Source organism: Bombina bombina, chromosome 9 (assembly GCF_027579735.1).
Source record: "Bombina bombina isolate aBomBom1 chromosome 9, aBomBom1.pri, whole genome shotgun sequence".
Taxonomy (NCBI): Eukaryota; Metazoa; Chordata; class Amphibia; order Anura; family Bombinatoridae; genus Bombina; species Bombina bombina.
The window spans coordinates 248812718-248832785 of record NC_069507.1 but is presented as its reverse complement, the minus strand read 5'-3'; the positions used below and the strand labels follow the sequence as shown (position 1 = coordinate 248832785).

Genomic DNA, 20068 nt, shown 5'->3' with positions numbered 1-20068 from the left:
TCTCTTAAGACTTTTTTTTGTACGCCCTACATAGAATTTCTTACATGAACATTCTAATAGATACACTATAAATTCAGATTTGCAGTTTAAGAAACTATCTATGGGTACTTGTTCCTCTTTATTGTTAATAATCCATTTATTACTTTCTTTATTTTTATTTATGTGGCTGCAGCAAATGCAGTTTTTTCTTCAACACTTGAAAAAGCCTTTAAATGGTGGATTCTTTTCTTTGATTTTTGTTTTCTTTAGGATAGTAGAATCGAGGATGTTTTTTATGCACATATTTTTCCTATAAGTTACTTTTGGTGGTCCAGTAAGAATATTTGCTAATACTGGATCTTTTTTCAGGACTCCCCAGTGTTTGTTTAAAATGTTCTCTATTTGTTTAGCACCATTTGTATATGTGGTGATATATCTGGTGGTTGCATTTTTGTTTTCAATTTCAATGTTAGTAGTTTTGGTTTCTAAAAGACTATTCCTGGTGGTGTTTTTTACTTTTTCGTAAGCTTTTTCCACTACATTTTCTGTATAGCTGTTGTTTTTAAATTTTAATTTAAGGATTTCAGCTGCATTTTCAAAGTCCCTATCCTTGCTACAGTTTTGTTTAATTCTTTGGAACTGGCCATAAGAGATGTTGTTAATCCAGTTTGTGTGGTGACAGCTATTTGCGTGAAGGTAGCCGTTAGTATCTGTTTTTTAAGTGTAGTTTTTTGTGTGAATGATGTTGTTTTCACAGAAAATGGTAATGTCTAGGAAATCTAAGGATTGATCCCCCTATGTTTTTGTCAGAGTCAGGTTCATGTTGTTTGAATTAAGATGGTTTGTAAAATCATTAAATTCACTTTCGTCTCCTTCCCATATGATGATAATCATATGGGAAGGAGAATTTTATTCTGGGTAGGTATGGGTTATTTTGTGACACATACATTTTTTCAAATGTCTCCATGTATAAATTTGCGAATTTTAGAGCAAATTTTGTCCCCATAGCAGTCCCACATTTTTGGAGGTAAATAAAAGAAAAATAGTTCTTCCCCAGTATAAAATGAATGGCTTCCCCAATAAAAGATATTTGTGTTTTATTCATTTGACTTGTATTTTCTAAGAAATACTGTACGCTATTAATCCCTTTTTCATGGGGTATAGTAGTATATAGGGAAGTCACATCAAGGGAAGCCAAATGGTAATTTTCTTTCCATGAAAACTTCTCTATTAAGGATAATAAATGAGGAGTCTCTTGTATAAAGGACTCCAATTTGGGTACTTCTGGCTGCAAGAAATTGTCTATGTACTCTGATAAATGGCTAGTTAAGATATTTATGCCCAAGATTATGGGCCTCCCCGGGGGGGTGTTTTCATTTTTGTGAACTTTGGGAAGGTGATAAAAAGTTGCCACTTTAGGGGTCTCAAATTTGAGAAAATTAAATTCATCAGTATTAAAAATGTTCTCCCTTTTTGCCTTCCTGATTAGATCTAAATCTTGTTCTAAATAATTATCAGTAGGATCTGTTTTAAGAACTTCAAATGTTTGGGTATCTGAGAGGATACAATTTGCTTCTAACATGTAGTCCCCATAGTTCTGTACTATGATTCCTCCTCCCTTGTCCGCTTGTCTGAAAACCAAATCATTGTTATTGCTTACATTTTTAAGTGCAGTTCTTTCCTTGAAACCCAGCCTTCGTATAGTTGGCGCTTTGGTATACCTTATTAGTTTCATCTTTCCATTTTGACAACTAGGTGTCAAATTATCAAAGCCAGAGGTCTTATTTAGTAGGCGCTAGGTGTACTCCACTATCAATCTTTCCTTGAAAGTAAGATTTCTCTTATTAGTGTCAAAGTTTTTACACATTTATTCGATGTCTTGTTTCACCAAGTCTTCAAATAGGGAAAGGTGTTTGCCCTTTGAATGGACCGGGTAAAAAATGGATTTTGTTTTGAGGGTACTGTGTTTAAAAGACTTTTCACCTTCATCAGTAATCAATGTGGGGGTCGAAGAGGAAGTTAATGGCTTAGATTATCTCTCTAATTCTAACATGTTTGTTAAAGCATCAGTATCACCCTGACTTAGGGCTATAGGATTTTCTATTTCTTTCTTAGATTTCTCTGTTTTTGCAAAATGTCTTTGTAATGTTAACTTACGTATAAATTTGCTTGTGTCGATAAATAAGTCAAATGCATTAGGTTTGCTTGTGGGGGCAAAAGATAAACCTTTTTTAAGGTTTTTTTCTTCTATACTTAAAATGCAAGGATTGTCCAAAACCATCTTTTCAGTGTATAGGCTGCGTTCTATACATAAGGTTTACACCATACTCCATAGAGGAGAAGCCTATCAAGCCTATCAAGAATAAGCAAAGATTGTACCATACTCCAGAGAGGAGAAGTTGATTTACAAGAGGCACTCCACGGATACTGAAAGGAGGGAGTACCATACTACAAGTGATTACTCATCCGTTTAAACAGCTTTAACACAGATAGGGATTAAATCCCCTCCACGCTTCAAACATACCTCACAGGTTTGAGGTCAGCAAGTTTCTTTCTCCTTTTTGCCACAAAACACACCAGTGCTGTCATACTGCACCATCATTTGTTTCTTTGTTTTTGTTCTCTCCCATCTATGAGTGCTGACTTCTAAAACCCCATTCTTCACTATATATATATATATATATATATATATATATATATATATATATATATATATATATATATATATATATATTATACATTTAAAAACATTTTAATTGCAAATAAATAATGAATATTTTTAGATAAAGCTACAGCAAAAACTACTGTACTAATAATAAATAAATAGTATATATCTAGTTCTCATGGGCTGGATTTATTTATTTTTGTATATTTTTATGCTTTTTAAAGCATTGGAAAAAAAAAAGTTGTATTTTCCATTTAAGTATTTACATTAAAAAATATTTGTATTTAACACACTGTGCCTTTAAATTAATGCAGTATATGAAATATGAAATCTGTCATGCTAAATACAATGTGATTACCTGATGCTACAATCAGCCAAGGAGCCGTGACTTTGCTTGAAATGCTCCCTGAGTTATAAGGGTTTTCAGACATCTGCAGATGAAAATGCAACGAGCAGAACGGCTGTAACGAAAGAAGATTTAAAGTGATGGTCTCATCTGAAAGGCAAAGCAGCGCAGAACTAGTAACCCAAAGAAAGTTACTTAAACCATAAAGTAAAGTGGTCTTTATACAAAACATTACACTTATTACTAGCAGCACATAACTAGTAACCCAAAGAAAGTTACTTAAACCATAAAGTAAAGTGGTCTTTATACAAAACAATACACTTATTACTAGCAGCACATAACTAGTAACACAAAGCAAGTTGTTTATACCATAAAGTAAAGTGATATTTATACAAAACATTACACTTATTACTAGCAGCACATAACTAGTAACACAAAGCAAGCTGTTTATACCATAAAGTAAAGTGATATTTATACAAAACATTACACTTATTACTAGCAGTGCAGAACTAGTAACACAAAGCAAGATGTTTATACCATAAAGTAAAGTGGTCATTATACAAAACATTACACTTATTACTAGCAGCGCAAAAATAGTAACACAAAGCAAGTTGTTTATACCATAAAGTAAAGTGGTATTTATACAAAACAATACACTTATTACTAGCAGCGCAGAGCTAGTAACACAATGCAAGTTACTTAAACCATAAAGTAAAGTGGTATTTATACAAAACAATACACTTATTACTAGCAGCGCAGAACTAGTAACCCAAAGAAAGTTACTTAAACCATAAAGTAAAGTTGTCTTTATACAAAACAATACACTTATTACTAGCAGCGCAGAACTAGTAACCCAAAGAAAGTTACTTAAACCATAAAGTAAAGTGGTCTTTATACAAAACAATACACTTATTACTAGCAGCGCAGAACTAGTAACACAAAGCAAGTTGTTTATACCATAAAGTAAAGTGATATTTATACAAAACATTACACTTATTACTAGCAGCACATAACTAGTAACACAAAGCAAGTTGTTTATACCATAAAGTAAAGTGATATTTATACAAAACATTACACTTATTACTAGCAGCACAGAACTAGTAACACAAAGCAAGTTGTTTATACCATAAAGTAAAGTGATATTTATACAAAACATTACACTTATTACTAGCAACGCAGAACTAGTAACACAAAGCAAGTTGTTTATACCATAAAGTAAAGTGATATTTATACAAAACATTACACTTATTACTAGCAGCACAGAACTAGTAACACAAAGCAAGTTGTTTATACCATAAAGTAAAGTGATATTTATACAAAACATTACACTTATTACTAGCAGCGCAGAACTAGTAACACAAAGCAAGTTGTTTATACCATAAAGTAAAGTGGTCTTTATACAAAACAATACACTTATTACTAGCAGCGTAGAACTAGTAACACAAAGCACGTTGTTTATACCATAAAGTAAAGTGGTATTTATACAAAACATTACACTTATTACTAGCAGCACAGAACTAGTAACCCAAAGCAAGTTGTTTATACCATAAAGTAAAGTGGTATTTATACAAAACATTACACCTATTACTAGCAGCGCAGAATTAGTAACACAAAGCAAGTTGTTTATACCATAAAGTAAAGTGATATTTATACAAAATACACTTATTACTAGCAGTACAGAACTAGTAACCCAAAGAAAGTTACTTAAACTATAAAGTAAAGTGGTCTTTATAGAAAACAATACACTTATTACTAGCAGCACAGAACTAGTAACACAAAGCAAGTTACTTACACCATAAAGTAAAGTGATATTTATACAAAACAATACACTTATTAATAGCAACACAGAACTAGTAACACAAAGCAAGTTGTTTATACCATAAAGTAAAGTGATATTTATACAAAACATTACACTTATTACTAGCAGCACAGAACTAGTAACACAAAGCAAGTTGCTTATACCATACAGTAAAGTGATATTTATACAAAATATTACACTTATTACTAGCAGCGCAGAACTAGTAACACAAAGCAAGTTGTTTATACCATAAAGTAAAGTGGTCTTTATACAAAACAATACACTTATTACTAGCAGCGCAGAATTAGTAACACAAAGCAAGTTGTTTATACCATAAAGTAAAGTGGTATTTATACAAAACATTACACTTATTACTAGCAGCACAGAACTAGTAACCCAAAGCAAGTTGTTTATACCATAAAGTAAAGTGGTATTTATACAAAACATTACACTTATTACTAGCAGCGCAGAACTAGTAACACAAAGCAAGTTGTTTAAACCATAAAGTAAAGTGATATTTATACAAAATACACTTATTACTAGCAGCACAGAACTAGTAACCCAAATAAAGTTACTTAAACTATACAGTAAAGTGGTCTTTATACAAAACAATATACTTATTACTAGCAGCGCAGAACTAGTAACCCAAAGAAAGTTACTTAAACCATAAAGTAAAGTGATATTTATTCAAAACAATACACTTATTACTAGCAGCGCAGAACTAGTAACACAAAGCAAGTTGTTTATACCATAAAGTAAAGTGATATTTATACAAAACAATACGCTTATTACTAGCAGCACATACTGTAACTAGTAACACAAAGCAAGTTGTTTATACCATAAAGTAAAGTGGTATTTATACAAAACAATACACTTATTACTAGCAGCGAAGAACTAGTAACACAAAGCAAGTTGTTTATACCATAAAGTAAAGTGGTCTTTATACAAAACATTACACTTATTACTAGCAGCGCAGAACTAGTAACATAAAGCAAGTTGTTTATACCATAAAGTAAAGTGATATTTATACAAAACATTACCCTTATTACTAGCAGCGCAGAACTAGTAACACAAAGCAAGTTGTTTATACCATAAAGTAAAGTGATATTTATACAAAACATTACACTTATTACTAGCAGCACAGAACTAGTAACACAAAGCAAGTTGTTTATACCATACAGTAAAGTGATATTTATACAAAATATTACACTTATTACTAGCAGCGCAGAACTAGTAACACAAAGCAAGTTGTTTATACCATAAAGTAAAGTGGTCTTTATACAAAACAATACACTTATTACTAGCAGCGCAGAATTAGTAACACAAAGCAAGTTGTTTATACCATAAAGTAAAGTGGTATTTATACAAAACATTACACTTATTACTAGCAGCACAGAACTAGTAACCCAAAGCAAGTTGTTTATACCATAAAGTAAAGTGGTATTTATACAAAACATTACACTTATTACTAGCAGCGCAGAACTAGTAACACAAAGCAAGTTGTTTAAACCATAAAGTAAAGTGATATTTATACAAAATACACTTATTACTAGCAGCACAGAACTAGTAACCCAAATAAAGTTACTTAAACTATACAGTAAAGTGGTCTTTATACAAAACAATATACTTATTACTAGCAGCGCAGAACTAGTAACCCAAAGAAAGTTACTTAAACCATAAAGTAAAGTGATATTTATTCAAAACAATACACTTATTACTAGCAGCGCAGAGCTAGTAACACAAAGCAAGTTGTTTATACCATAAAGTAAAGTGATATTTATACAAAACAATACACTTATTACTAGCAGCACATACTGTAACTAGTAACACAAAGCAAGTTGTTTATACCATAAAGTAAAGTGGTATTTATACAAAACAATACACTTATTACTAGCAGCGAAGAACTAGTAACACAAAGCAAGTTGTTTATACCATAAAGTAAAGTGGTCTTTATACAAAACATTACACTTATTACTAGCAGCGCAGAACTAGTAACATAAAGCAAGTTGTTTATACCATAAAGTAAAGTGATATTTATACAAAACATTACCCTTATTACTAGCAGCGAAGAACTAGTAACACAAAGCAAGTTGTTTATACCATAAAGTAAAGTGATATTTATACAAAACATTACACTTATTACTAGCAGCACAGAACTAGTAACACAAAGCAAGTTGTTTATACCATAAAGTAAAGTGATATTTATACAAAACAATAAACTTATTACTAGCAGCACAGAACTAGTAACACAAAGCAAGTTGTTTAAACCACAAAGTAAAGTGATATTTATACAAAACAATACACTTATTACTAGCAGCGCAGAACTAGTAACACAAAGCAAGTTGTTTATACTATAAAGTGATATTTATACAAAACATTACACTTATTACTAGCAGCACAGAACTAGTAACACAAAGCAAGTTTTTTAAACCATAAAGTAAAGTTATATTTATACAAAACATTACACTTATCACTAGCAGCACATAACTAGTAACACAAAGCAAGTTGTTTAAACCATAAAGTAAAGTGATATTTATACAAAACATTACACTTATTACTAGCAGCGCAGAACTAGTAACACAAAGCAAGTTGTTTATACCATAAAGTAAAGTGGTCTTTATACAAAACAATACACTTATTACTAGCAGCACAGAACTAGTAACATAAAGCAAGTTGTTTATACCATAAAGTAAAGTGATATTTATACAAAACAATACACTTATTACTATCAGCACATAACTAGTAACACAAAGCAAGTTGTTTAAACAATAAAGTAAAGTGGTATTTATACAAAACAATACACTTATTACTAGCAGCACAGAACTAGTAACACAAAGCAAGTTGTTTAAACAATAACGTAAAGTGGTATTTATACAAAACAATACACTTAGTATTAGCAGCACAGAACTAGTAACACAAAGCAAGTTGTTTAAACAATAAAGTAAAGTGGTATTTATACAAAACAATACACTTATTACTAGCAGCACAGAACTAGTAACACAAAGCAAGTTGTTTAAACAAAAACGTAAAGTGGTATTTATACAAAACAATACACTTAGTATTAGCAGCACAGAACTAGTAACACAAAGCAAGTTGTTTAAACAATAAAGTAAAGTGGTATTTATACAAAACAATATACTTATTACTAGCAGCACAGAACTAGTAACATAAAGCAAGTTGTTTATACCATAAAGTAAAGTGATATTTATACAAAACATTACCCTTATTACTAGCAGCGCAGAACTAGTAACACAAAGCAAGTTGTTTAAACAATAACGTAAAGTGGTATTTATACAAAACAATACACTTAGTATTAGCAGCACAGAACTAGTAACACAAAGCAAGTTGTTTAAACAATAAAGTAAAGTGGTATTTATACAAAACAATACACTTATTACTAGCAGCACAGAACTAGTAACACAAAGCAAGTTGTTTAAACAAAAACGTAAAGTGGTATTTATACAAAACAATACACTTAGTATTAGCAGCACAGAACTAGTAACACAAAGCAAGTTGTTTAAACAATAAAGTAAAGTGGTATTTATACAAAACAATATACTTATTACTAGCAGCACAGAACTAGTAACCCAAAGAAAGTTACTTAAACCATAAAGTAAAGTGATATTTATACAAAACAATACACTTATTACTAGCAGCACAGAACTAGTAACCCAAAGAAAGTTACTTAAACCATAAAGTAAAGTGGTATTTATACAAAACAATATACTTATTACTAGCAGCACAGAACTAGTAACACAAAGCAAGTTGTTTAAACAATAAAGTAAAGTGGTATTAGCAGCACACTATCAGCTAGATTTGGAGTTTGGCGGCCAAGGGGGTGCGTTAGCTACGCGGGCTTTTTTCTGGCCGCACCATAAAAATAACTCTGGTATCGAGAGTCCAAAAAAATGCTGCGTTAGGCTCCAAAAAAGGAGCGTAGAGCATTTTTAACGCAAATGCAACTCTCGATACCAGAGTTGCTTACGGACGCGGCCAGCCTCAAAAACGTGCTCGTGCACGATTCCCCCATAGGAAACAATGGGTCTGTTTGAGCTGAAAAAAAACCTAACACCTGCAAAAAAGCAGCGTTCAGCTCCTAACGCAGCCTCATTGTTTCCTATGGGGAAACACTTCCTACGTCTGCACCTAACACCCTAACATGTACCCCGAGTCTAAACACCCCTAACCTTACACTTATTAACCCCTAATCTGCCGCCCCCGCTATCGCTGACCCCTGCATTATATTATTAACCCCTAATCTGCCGCTCCGTAAACCGCCGCAACTTACATTATCCCTATGTACCCCTAATCTGCTGCCCCTAACACCGCCGACCCCTATATTATATTTATTAACCCCTAATCTGCCCCCCTCAACGTCGCCGACACCTGCCTACACTTATTAACCCCTAATCTGCCGACCGGAGCTCACCGCTACTATAATAAATGGATTAACCCCTAAAGCTAAGTCTAACCCTAACACTAACACCCCCCTAACTTAAATATAATTTACATCTAACGAAATTAATTATCTCTTATTAAATAAATTATTCCTATTTAAAGCTAAATACTTACCTGTAAAAGAAATCCTAATATAGCTACAATATAAATTATAATTATATTGTAGCTATTTTAGGATTAATATTTATTTTACAGGCAACTTTGTATTTATTTTAACCAGGTACAATAGCTATTAAATAGTTAAGAACTATTTAATAGTTACCTAGTTAAAATAATAACAAAATTACCTGTAAAATAAATCCTAACCTAAGTTATAATTAAACCTAACACTACCCTATCAATAAATTAATTAAATAAAATACCTACAATTACCTACAATAAAACCTAACACTACACTATCAATAAATAAATTAAATACAATTCCTACAAATAACTACAATGAAATAAACTAACTAAAGTACAAAAAATAAAAAAGAACTAAGTTACAAAAAATAAAAAAATATTTACAAACATCAGAAAAATATTACAACAATTTTAAACTAATTACACCTACTCTAAGCCCCCTAATAAAATAACAAAGACCCCCAAAATAAAAAAATGCCCTACCCTATTCTAAATTAATAAAGTTAAAAGCTCTTTTACCTTACCAGCCCTGAACAGGGCCCTTTGCGGGGCATGCCCCAAGAAAATCAGCTCTTTTGCCTGTAAAAAAAAACATACAATACCCCCCCCCAACATTACAACCCACCACCCACATACCCCTAATCTAACCCAAACCCCCCTTAAATAAACCTAACACTAAGCCCCTGAAGATCTTCCTACCTTGTCTTCACCTCAACAGGTATCACCGATCCGTCCTGGCATCCGGTGCTGAAGAGGTCCAGAAGAGGCTCCAAAGTCTTCCTCCTATCCGGCAAGAAGAGGACATCCGGACCGGCAAACATCTTCATCCAAGCGGCATCTTCTATCTTCTTCCATCCGGTGCGGAGCGGGTCCATCTTGAAGCAGCCGACGCGGATCCATCCTCTTCTTTCGGCGTCTCCCGACGAATGACGGTTCCTTTAAGGGACGTCATCCAAGATGGCGTCCCTCGAATTCCGATTGGCTGATAGGATTCTATCAGCCAATCGGAATTAAGGTAAGAATATTCTGATTGGCTGATGGAATCAGCCAATCAGAATCAAGTTCAATCCGATTGGCTGATCCAATCAGCCAATCAGATTGAGCTCGCATTCTATTGGCTGTTCCGATCAGCCAATAGAATGCGAGCTCAATCTGATTGGCTGATTGGATCAGCCAATCGGATTGAACTTGATTCTGATTGGCTGATTCCATCAGCCAATCAGAATATTCTTACCTTAATTCCGATTGGCTGATAGAATCCTATCAGCCAATCGGAATTCGAGGGACGCCATCTTGGATGACGTCCCTTAAAGGAACCGTCATTCGTCGGGAGACGCCGAAAGAAGAGGATGGATCCGCGTCGGCTGCTTCAAGATGGACCCGCTCCGCACCGGATGGAAGAAGATAGAAGATGCCGCTTGGATGAAGATGTTTGCCGGTCCGGATGTCCTCTTCTTGCCGGATAGGAGGAAGACTTTGGAGCCTCTTCTGGACCTCTTCAGCACCGGATGCCAGGACGGATCGGTGATACCTGTTGAGGTGAAGACAAGGTAGGAAGATCTTCAGGGGCTTAGTGTTAGGTTTATTTAAGGGGGGTTTGGGTTAGATTAGGGGTATGTGGGTGGTGGGTTGTAATGTTGGGGGGGGGTATTGTATGTTTTTTTTTACAGGCAAAAGAGCTGATTTTCTTGGGGCATGCCCCGCAAAGGGCCCTGTTCAGGGCTGGTAAGGTAAAAGAGCTTTTAACTTTATTAATTTAGAATAGGGTAGGGCATTTTTTTATTTTGGGGGTCTTTGTTATTTTATTAGGGGGCTTAGAGTAGGTGTAATTAGTTTAAAATTGTTGTAATATTTTTCTGATGTTTGTAAATATTTTTTTATTTTTTGTAACTTAGTTCTTTTTTATTTTTTGTACTTTAGTTAGTTTATTTCATTGTAGTTATTTGTAGGAATTGTATTTAATTTATTTATTGATAGTGTAGTGTTAGGTTTTATTGTAGGTAATTGTAGGTATTTTATTTAATTAATTTATTGATAGGGTAGTGTTAGGTTTAATTATAACTTAGGTTAGGATTTATTTTACAGGTAATTTTGTTATTATTTTAACTAGGTAACTATTAAATAGTTCTTAACTATTTAATAGCTATTGTACCTGGTTAAAATAAATACAAAGTTGCCTGTAAAATTAATATTAATCCTAAAATAGCTACAATATAATTATAATTTATATTGTAGCTATATTAGGGTTTATTTTACAGGTAAGTATTTAGCTTTAAATAGGAATAATTTATTTAATAAGAGATAATTAATTTCGTTAGATGTAAATTATATTTAAGTTAGGGGGGTGTTAGTGTTAGGGTTAGACTTAGCTTTAGGGGTTAATCCATTTATTATAGTAGCGGTGAGCTCCGGTCGGCAGATTAGGGGTTAATAATTGAAGTTAGGTGTCGGCGATGTTAGGGAGGGCAGATTAGGGGTTAATACTATTTATGATAGGGTTAGTGAGGCGGATTAGGGGTTAATAACTTTATTATAGTAGCGCTCAGGTCCGCTCGGCAGATTAGGGGTTAATAAGTGTAGGCAGGTGTCGGCGACGTTGAGGGGGGCAGATTAGGGGTTAATAAATATAATATAGGGGTCGGCGGTGTTAGGGGCAGCAGATTAGGGGTACATAGCTATAATGTAGGTGGCGGCGCTTTGCGGTCGGCAGATAAGGGGTTAAAAAAAAAACGAGTGGCGGCGATGTGGGGGGACCTCAGTTTAGGGGTACATAGGTAGTTTATGGGTGTTAGTGTACTTTAGGGTACAGTAGTTAAGAGCTTTATGAACCGGCGTTAGCCCAGAAAGCTCTTAACTCCTGCTTTTTTTCTGCGGCTGGAGTTTTGTCGTTAGAGCTCTAACGCTCACTTCAGAAACGACTCTAAATACCGGAGTTAGGAAGATCCCATTGAAAAGATAGGATACGTAATTTACTTAAGGGGATCTGCGGTATGGAAAAGTCGCGGCTGAAAAGTGAGCGTTAGACCCTATTTTCAGTGACTCCAAATACCGGCGGTAGCCTAAAACCAGCGTTAGGAGCCTCTAACGCTGGTTTCCACGGCTACCGCCAAACTCTAAATCTAGGCCTATAGCTGGTAGCTTCTCCCTCCCACCCTGTTATGTGATTGGCAATCAGACTATGGATTCCTATTGGTTGCTAGTTTATTGTCTGTGTCCCCAGCAGGGTTACTGAAGTCCAGGGCCAGTAATTTCACTTGCCTTGGCACAGCTTGCTAAACAACTAGCTGACTAGGGTCCTACAGGTGTCTAGTGTTCTTTTTTGCTTGCTGGATCTTGTGTAAGCAAGTTACTTAAACCATAAAGTAAAACATTACACTTATTACTAGCAGCACATAACTAGTAACACAAAGCAAGTTGTTTATACCATAAAGTAAAGTGATATTTATACAAAACAATACACTTATTACTAGCAGCACATAACTAGTAACACAAAGCAAGTTGTTTATACCATAAAGTAAAGTGATATTTATACAAAACAATACACTTATTACTAGCAGCACATAACTAGTAACACAAAGCAAGTTGTTTAAACCATAAAGTATAGTGATATTTATACAAAACATTACACTTATTACTAGCAGCACAGAACTAGTAACACAAAGCAAGTTGTTTAAACCATAAAGTAAAGTGATATTTATACAAAACAATACACGTATTACTATCAGCACAGAACTAGTAACACAAAGCAAGTTGTTTAAACAATAAAGTAAAGTGATATTTATACAAAACAATACACTTATTACTATCAGCACAGAACTAGTAACACAAAGCAAGTTGTTTAAACAATAAAGTAAAGTGGTATTTATACAAAACAATACACTTATTACTATCAGCACAGAACTAGTAACACAAAGCAAGTTGTTTAAACAATAAAGTAAAGTGGTATTTATACAAAACAATACACTTATTACTAGAAGCACAGAACTAGTAACACAAAGCAAGTTGTTTAAACAATAAAGTAAAGTGGTATTTATACAAAACAATACACTTATTACTAGCAGCACAGAACTAGTAACACAAAGCAAGTTGTTTAAACAATAACGTAAAGTGGTATTTATACAAAACAATACACTTAGTATTAGCAGCACAGAACTAGTAACACAAAGCAAGTTGTTTAAACAATAAAGTAAAGTGGTATTTATACAAAACAATATACTTATTACTAGCAGCACAGAACTAGTAACACAAAGCAAGTTGTTTAAACAATAAAGTAAAGTGATATTTATACAAAACATTACACTTATCACTAGCAGCGCAGAACTAGTAACACAAAGCAAGTTGTTTATACCATAAAGTAAAGTGATATTTATACAAAACAATACACTTATTACTAGCAGCACAGAACTAGTAACACAAAGCAAGTTGTTTATACCATAAAGTAAAGTGATATTTATACAAAACAATACACTTATTACTAGCAGCACAGAACTAGTAACACAAAGCAAGTTGTTTAAACAATAAAGTAAAGTGGTATTTATACAAAACAATACACTTATTACTAGCAGCACAGAACTAGTAACACAAATCAAGTTGTTTAAACAATTAAATAAAGTGTTATTTATACAAAACAATACACTTAGTATTAGCAGCACACTATAGCTGGTAGCTTCTCCCTCCCACCCTGTTATGTGATTGGCAATAAGACTATGGATTCCTATTGGTTGCTAGTTTATTGTCTGTGTCCCCAGCAGGGTTACTGAAGTCCAGGGCCAGTAATTTCACTTGCCTTGGCACAGCTTGCTGAACAACTAGCTGACTAGGGTCCTACAGGTGTCTAGTGTTCTTTGTTGCTTGCTGGATCTTGTGTGTGTTGATTCTCTGGGTGTTATACCAGGCTCCGCTCTGTCTGGGCTATGAGCATCTGTTCAAGGGTTAATTAGGACCTGATAGCCACAACTTTAACTTGCTGAGCAACGGCTCCTAATCATACCCCTATGTTTTAATAATTGGTACATTCTTTACTATATGCAATGAATTATGGGAATGTATACAATTTGTTTTACATTCAGTAATAAAAATTTCATTGGTACTTAGCAGAATCTGATGTAGACAGATTTTTTTTTTTAATAAATTAAAACGTTAAACTTATATAATTTTTTTCCGCATATGTACATACAATTATTAAATAGAGACGCAAGCCTCAGAAAAGTAGTGCTTTCAGAAAGCAAGAAAAAAACATCTTACTTCCATTTTCTACAATATACCATTTGCAGACAATATACCATTTGTAGACAATATGCCATTTGTAGACAATATGCCATTTATAGATACTATGCCATTTATAAACAATATACCATTTGTAGACAATATACCATTTGTAGACAATATGCCATTTATAGACACTATGCCATTTATAGACAATATACCATTTGTAGACAATATACCAATATATTCTACATTTGTAGACAATATGCCATTTGTAGACACTATACCATTTGTAGACAATATGCCATTTATAGACAATATGCCCTTTATAGACAATATACCATTTGTAGACAATATACCATTTGTAGACAATATGCCATTTGTAGACAATATACCATTTATAGACAATATGCCATTTATAGACAAATACCATTTATAGACAATATACCATTTGTAGACAATATGCCATTTGTAGACAATATGCCATTTGTAGACAATATACCATTTGTAGACAATATGCCATTTATAGACAATATGCCATTTGTAGACAATATGCCATTTGTAGACAATATACCATTTGTAGACAATATACCATTTATAGACAATACCATTTGTAGACAATATACCATTTGTAGACAATATGCCATTTGTAGACAATATACCATTTGTAGACAATATGCCATTTATGGACAATATGCCCTTTATAAACAATATACAATTTGTAGACAATATACCATTTATAGACAATATGCCATTTATAGACAATATGCCATTTGAAGACAATATACCATTTGTAGACAATATACCATTTGTAGACAATATGCCATTTATAGACCATATACCATTTGTAGACAATATGCCATTTGTAGACAATATACCATTTATAGACAATATGCCATTTGTAGACAATATGCCATTTGTAGACAATATACCATTTATAGACAATATGCCATTTATAGACAATATGCCATTTGAAGACAATATACCATTTGTAGACAATATTCCATTGTAGACAATACCATTTGCAGACAATATGCCATTTGTAGACAATATGCCATTTGTAGACAATATACCATTTATAGACAATATGCCATTTGTAGACAATATGCGATTTGTAGACAATATACCATTTATAGACAATATGCCATTTGTAGACAATATGCTATTTGTAGACAATATGCCATTTATAGACAATATGCCATTTGTAGACAATATACCATTTGTAGACGATATACCATTTATAGACAATATGCCAGTTAGAAACAATGGGGCCTATTTATTAAAGCGTCAACTATGTTGCATTCGTCGGCATCATTACTCTTGCAAGTCATCGCTGTCGCGGATCTGAATACGATCTCCTTATTTATCAAAAAACCCGTCAAAAACACGTGCGTCAAGTACGGTGCGAAGAGCATCGGACTGGTGTTAACTAACAACATTCATCGATGTTGAGGTTATTTGGGGTTTTCCCAACTTTATTTATACCATTCCATTACTGTCCATGAACAAGCACATTTCTCTAAAGCTAATCTTTTATTTTTCATGTCTTAATGTCCAAGAAATATATTGATTTATACCTCAACAAACAATATCTCATAGAAAGTTATTTTCATATTGATTTGTTATATGATACTTTCACATAAATTATTATTATTATTATTATTATCAGGTATTTGTAGAGCACCAACAGATTCTGCAGCGCTGTAAACATAGTCGGTGTACAGGATAGCTTTTGTAGGGGTCAAGTGGGTAGAGGGCCCTGCCGAGAGTTTCACTGTTGTAGTCGGCTCTTATGAAGCGATCTGTAAACAGCTGGGCCCATAGGCTTACAATCTAAGGGGTTCAAGGGGAAAACAATGGCGTTAGGAAAGGTTAGTGTTGGTTGTATGCATCCCTGAATAGTAGAGTTTTTAGGGAGTGCTTGAAGCTGTTAAAACTAGGGGAGAGTCTTATGGAGCGAGGCAGGGAATTCCACAAGATGGGGGCCAGTCTGGAGAAGTCCTGTAAACGTGAATGTGAGGAATTAACAAGATAGGAGGAGATCCTGAGCTGATCGAAGGGGACGGGCCGTTCTGAGATGTAGGGGGGAGCAGTGCAGTTGAGAGCTTTATATGTCAGGGTGAGGATTTTATGTTTAATCCTAGAGGCAAGAGGAAGCCAGTGAATGGATTGGCAGAGAGGTGCAGCAGATGAAGAACGACGAGTAAGGAAGATGAGCCTGGCAGAGGCATTCATAATGGATTGTATAGGAGCTATGCGGCAGCTAGGTAGACCAGAGAGGACGGAATTGCAGTAGTCGAGGCGGGAAAGGATGAGAAAGTGGATTAAAATCTTGGTTGTATCTTGTGTAAGGACATGTCTAATTTTAGCAATGTTTTTAAGGTGGAAGCAACAGGCTTTAGCCAAGGACTGAATGTGAGGAGTGAAGGAAAGATCTGAGTCAAGTGTGACCCCAAGACATCGGGCGTGCGGGGTAGGGGTAATGATGGAATTATCAACAGTTATAGAAATTTTGGGGGTGGAGACATTGGAAGAAGGGGGAAAAATAAGGAGTTCAGTTTTGGAGAGATTTAGCTTAAGGTAGTGAGAGGACATCCAAGATGAGATGTGAGAAAGACAGTTAGTGACACGGGTTAGTAAGGAAGGAGGTAGGTCTGGTGCAGAAAGGTAGATTTGGGTGTCATCGGCATACAAATGGTATTGAAACCCATGGGACTTTATTAAGGAACCTAGTGACGACGTGTAGATTGAAAAGAAAAGGGGACCAAGGACAGAGCCTTGAGGTACCCCAACAGAAAGTGGTAACGGGGCAGAGGATGCTCTGGAGAAGGCTACACTAAATGTACGGTTAGTCAGATAGGAAGAGAACCACAAGAGAGCTGTGTCACAGATGCCGAAGGATTGGAGGGTTTGGAGCAGAAGAGGGTGGTCAACATTGTCCAAGGCTGCAGACAGGTCAAGGAGGATAAGCAGAGAGAAGTGGCCTTTGGATTTTGCTGTAAGTAGGTCATTGGTAACCTTGACAATTGCTGTCTCTGTAGAGTGATGGGAACGAAATCCAGATTGCAGTGGGTCAAGAAGAGAGTTTAGTGTAAGGAAATGGGAAAGACGTGCGTAAACTTGCTTTTCGAGGAGCTTTGAGGCAAGAGGGAGTAGGGAAATAGGGCGGTAATTGGAAGGGGAGGTTGGAACAAGGGAAGGTTTTTTAAGGATAGGTGTGACCAGTGCGTGTTTTAGAGATGAGGGAAATATACCAATGCTGAGGGAGAGGTTGAAAATGTGTGTGAGTATGGGTATTTGTATTTCTAGGAGTCATATTTTTTATTTAAATTATTATTAATGCTAGAACGTGTACATATATCCTTGCACATACTTGTGTGTATATATATATATATATATATATATATATATATATATATATATATATATATATATATGTGTGTGTGTGTGTGTGAGTGTGGGTGTGGGTGTGTCATGTCAGAAATCTTTTGCAAACATATTTACATGTCCCTAAGTTCCTTTTGTTGTTCTAAACAATGTTGTCTGTCATATCTCTGTGTTTATTTTTACCACTATATGTATATATTGTAAATGTATTATTAGTCTGAGCAGGAATAACTGCGAATATAATATGTAATCAGAGTATCATATGTATATATTTGCAATCAATGGATATTTTAAAGGGATAGGAAAGTAAAACTTTAAGCTGCACTAGTGGGGGCTAGCGGCTAATTGGTGCCTGCACATATTTGCCTCTTGTGATTGGCTAAATAGATGTGTTCAGCTAGCTGCCAGTAGTGCAATGCTGTTCCTTCAGCAAAGGATAACAAGAGAATTAAGCAAATTCGATAATAGAAGTAAATTGGAAAGTTGTTTAAAATTGTATGTTCTATCCAAATCATGAAAGAATATTTTGGGGTTTCCTGTCCCTTTAAGAGCTGGGCCAGGCTTCTCTCTGCACCTGTCTAACCCCTCCTGATTGCAATCTATTTTTAAAAACCACCCCTTCACAGGTGTTATAAAATGGACTGGCATATAAGATGACATTTCTTACTGAAAAATAAATTAAAGAGAAGGAAGAAATACACTGAAAATAGCATGCCTGTAAAGAGGTGATTTAATTTCTGCTGTATCTGAATCATGACAGTTTAAAGTTAGGTGGGCTATCCCTTTGAGCTTTCAGCTTAAGGTTCTATTGAATCAAACATCAATTAGAATTTTAAAATCCTTATCTAAAATATTACATTGTGTGTCCTAATGTCAGCATCAATTTTTATCTTTAATACTAATTTCACATATACAGTACATACTTTCAAAGTATAATACACAATGTAACAAATGGCACTTACTAGTTCTGATGAGTGATCAATGACACAAGTATCGAGCAATTTGATTCGTTAGTGATAGTTTATAATGTGTATTTGAATCAGATTGGCTGATGTCATAAATCATGTGATTATGCATATTCCATATTTAGGAGTTTGCGTCATAATTTGTGCGAAAAGTCAAATATGGCGCGAAGTGGAGAGTGTGACTTGTATTACATGGCTTAAATATGGTGCACATAGATTTTTCCCAAAAAAATAAAAAGGAAGTTAGCTATATTATGTTGTGTATTTATTTCATTTTTATCTCTATATCTATTAGTGCAACAAGTTTGGGGCAAAACTTTGCACCGAATATGTAGAAATATTGTCCCCTTGCTTTGTAATGAGAGACAAAGTTGTAGCATAATCCATAAGTAGTAATGTATTTTTCATTTGTATCCCTATATCTACTAGAGCACCCAATATGTAGCAATAATATTGTTTGATTTAGAAAGGGTATACAAATTTAATAAAGTTTCTAATTTACTTTTATTATGTAATATACTTCATTCTCTTGCAGCATCGAACATAAGCTTTCTGTGTTTTCAGACTCCCATTGAGTTCTATGGCATCCGCGACCTCAAGGGTGGCGGATTGAAAACTAGGTACGCGAGTGTAACTGTAGAATCTTTGGTAACTTAGTGAGAGGTTCAAATAGTGTCGAATAGGGGTGCGAATGAACACAATTCGGCTTGAATAACACGGTTTTAACTCGCATTGATCTGCATCAGATTGAGATCGCGGGATCGTATTTTACGTCACAAATTTCAACATTTGCCGATCTTGGCGCTTTGATAACTACGGCAGATCAATCTTGCGACAATTTTGATGCAGAATTCCAGCGTATTTTCAGTTGACGCTTTGATAAATAGGCCCCAATATGTCATTTATAGACAGTATGCCATTTATAGACAATATACCATTTCTGTACTATATACTATTTATAGACAATATACCACTTATAGACAATATGCCATTTATAGACAATACAGTATACCATTTATAAGCAATCTACCACTTATAGACAATATGCCATTTATAGACAATATACCACTTATAGACAATATACCATTTATTGACAATATACCATTAATAGAAAATATACGATTTATAGACAATATGCCATT

The 20068-nt window shown here is 34.3% G+C and overlaps 1 protein-coding gene across 1 annotated transcript in view; it reads right to left on the bottom strand.

Moving 5' to 3' along the window:
• Positions 1–20068, bottom strand: part of SORCS3 (sortilin related VPS10 domain containing receptor 3) — a 1163020-nt gene that overhangs the window by 278932 nt on the left and 864020 nt on the right. Inside the window, exon 11 of the mRNA XM_053693001.1 lies at positions 3003–3105. Coding sequence (XP_053548976.1) covers positions 3003–3105 — 103 coding nt within the window. The remainder of the gene's footprint in view (positions 1–3002; positions 3106–20068) is intronic.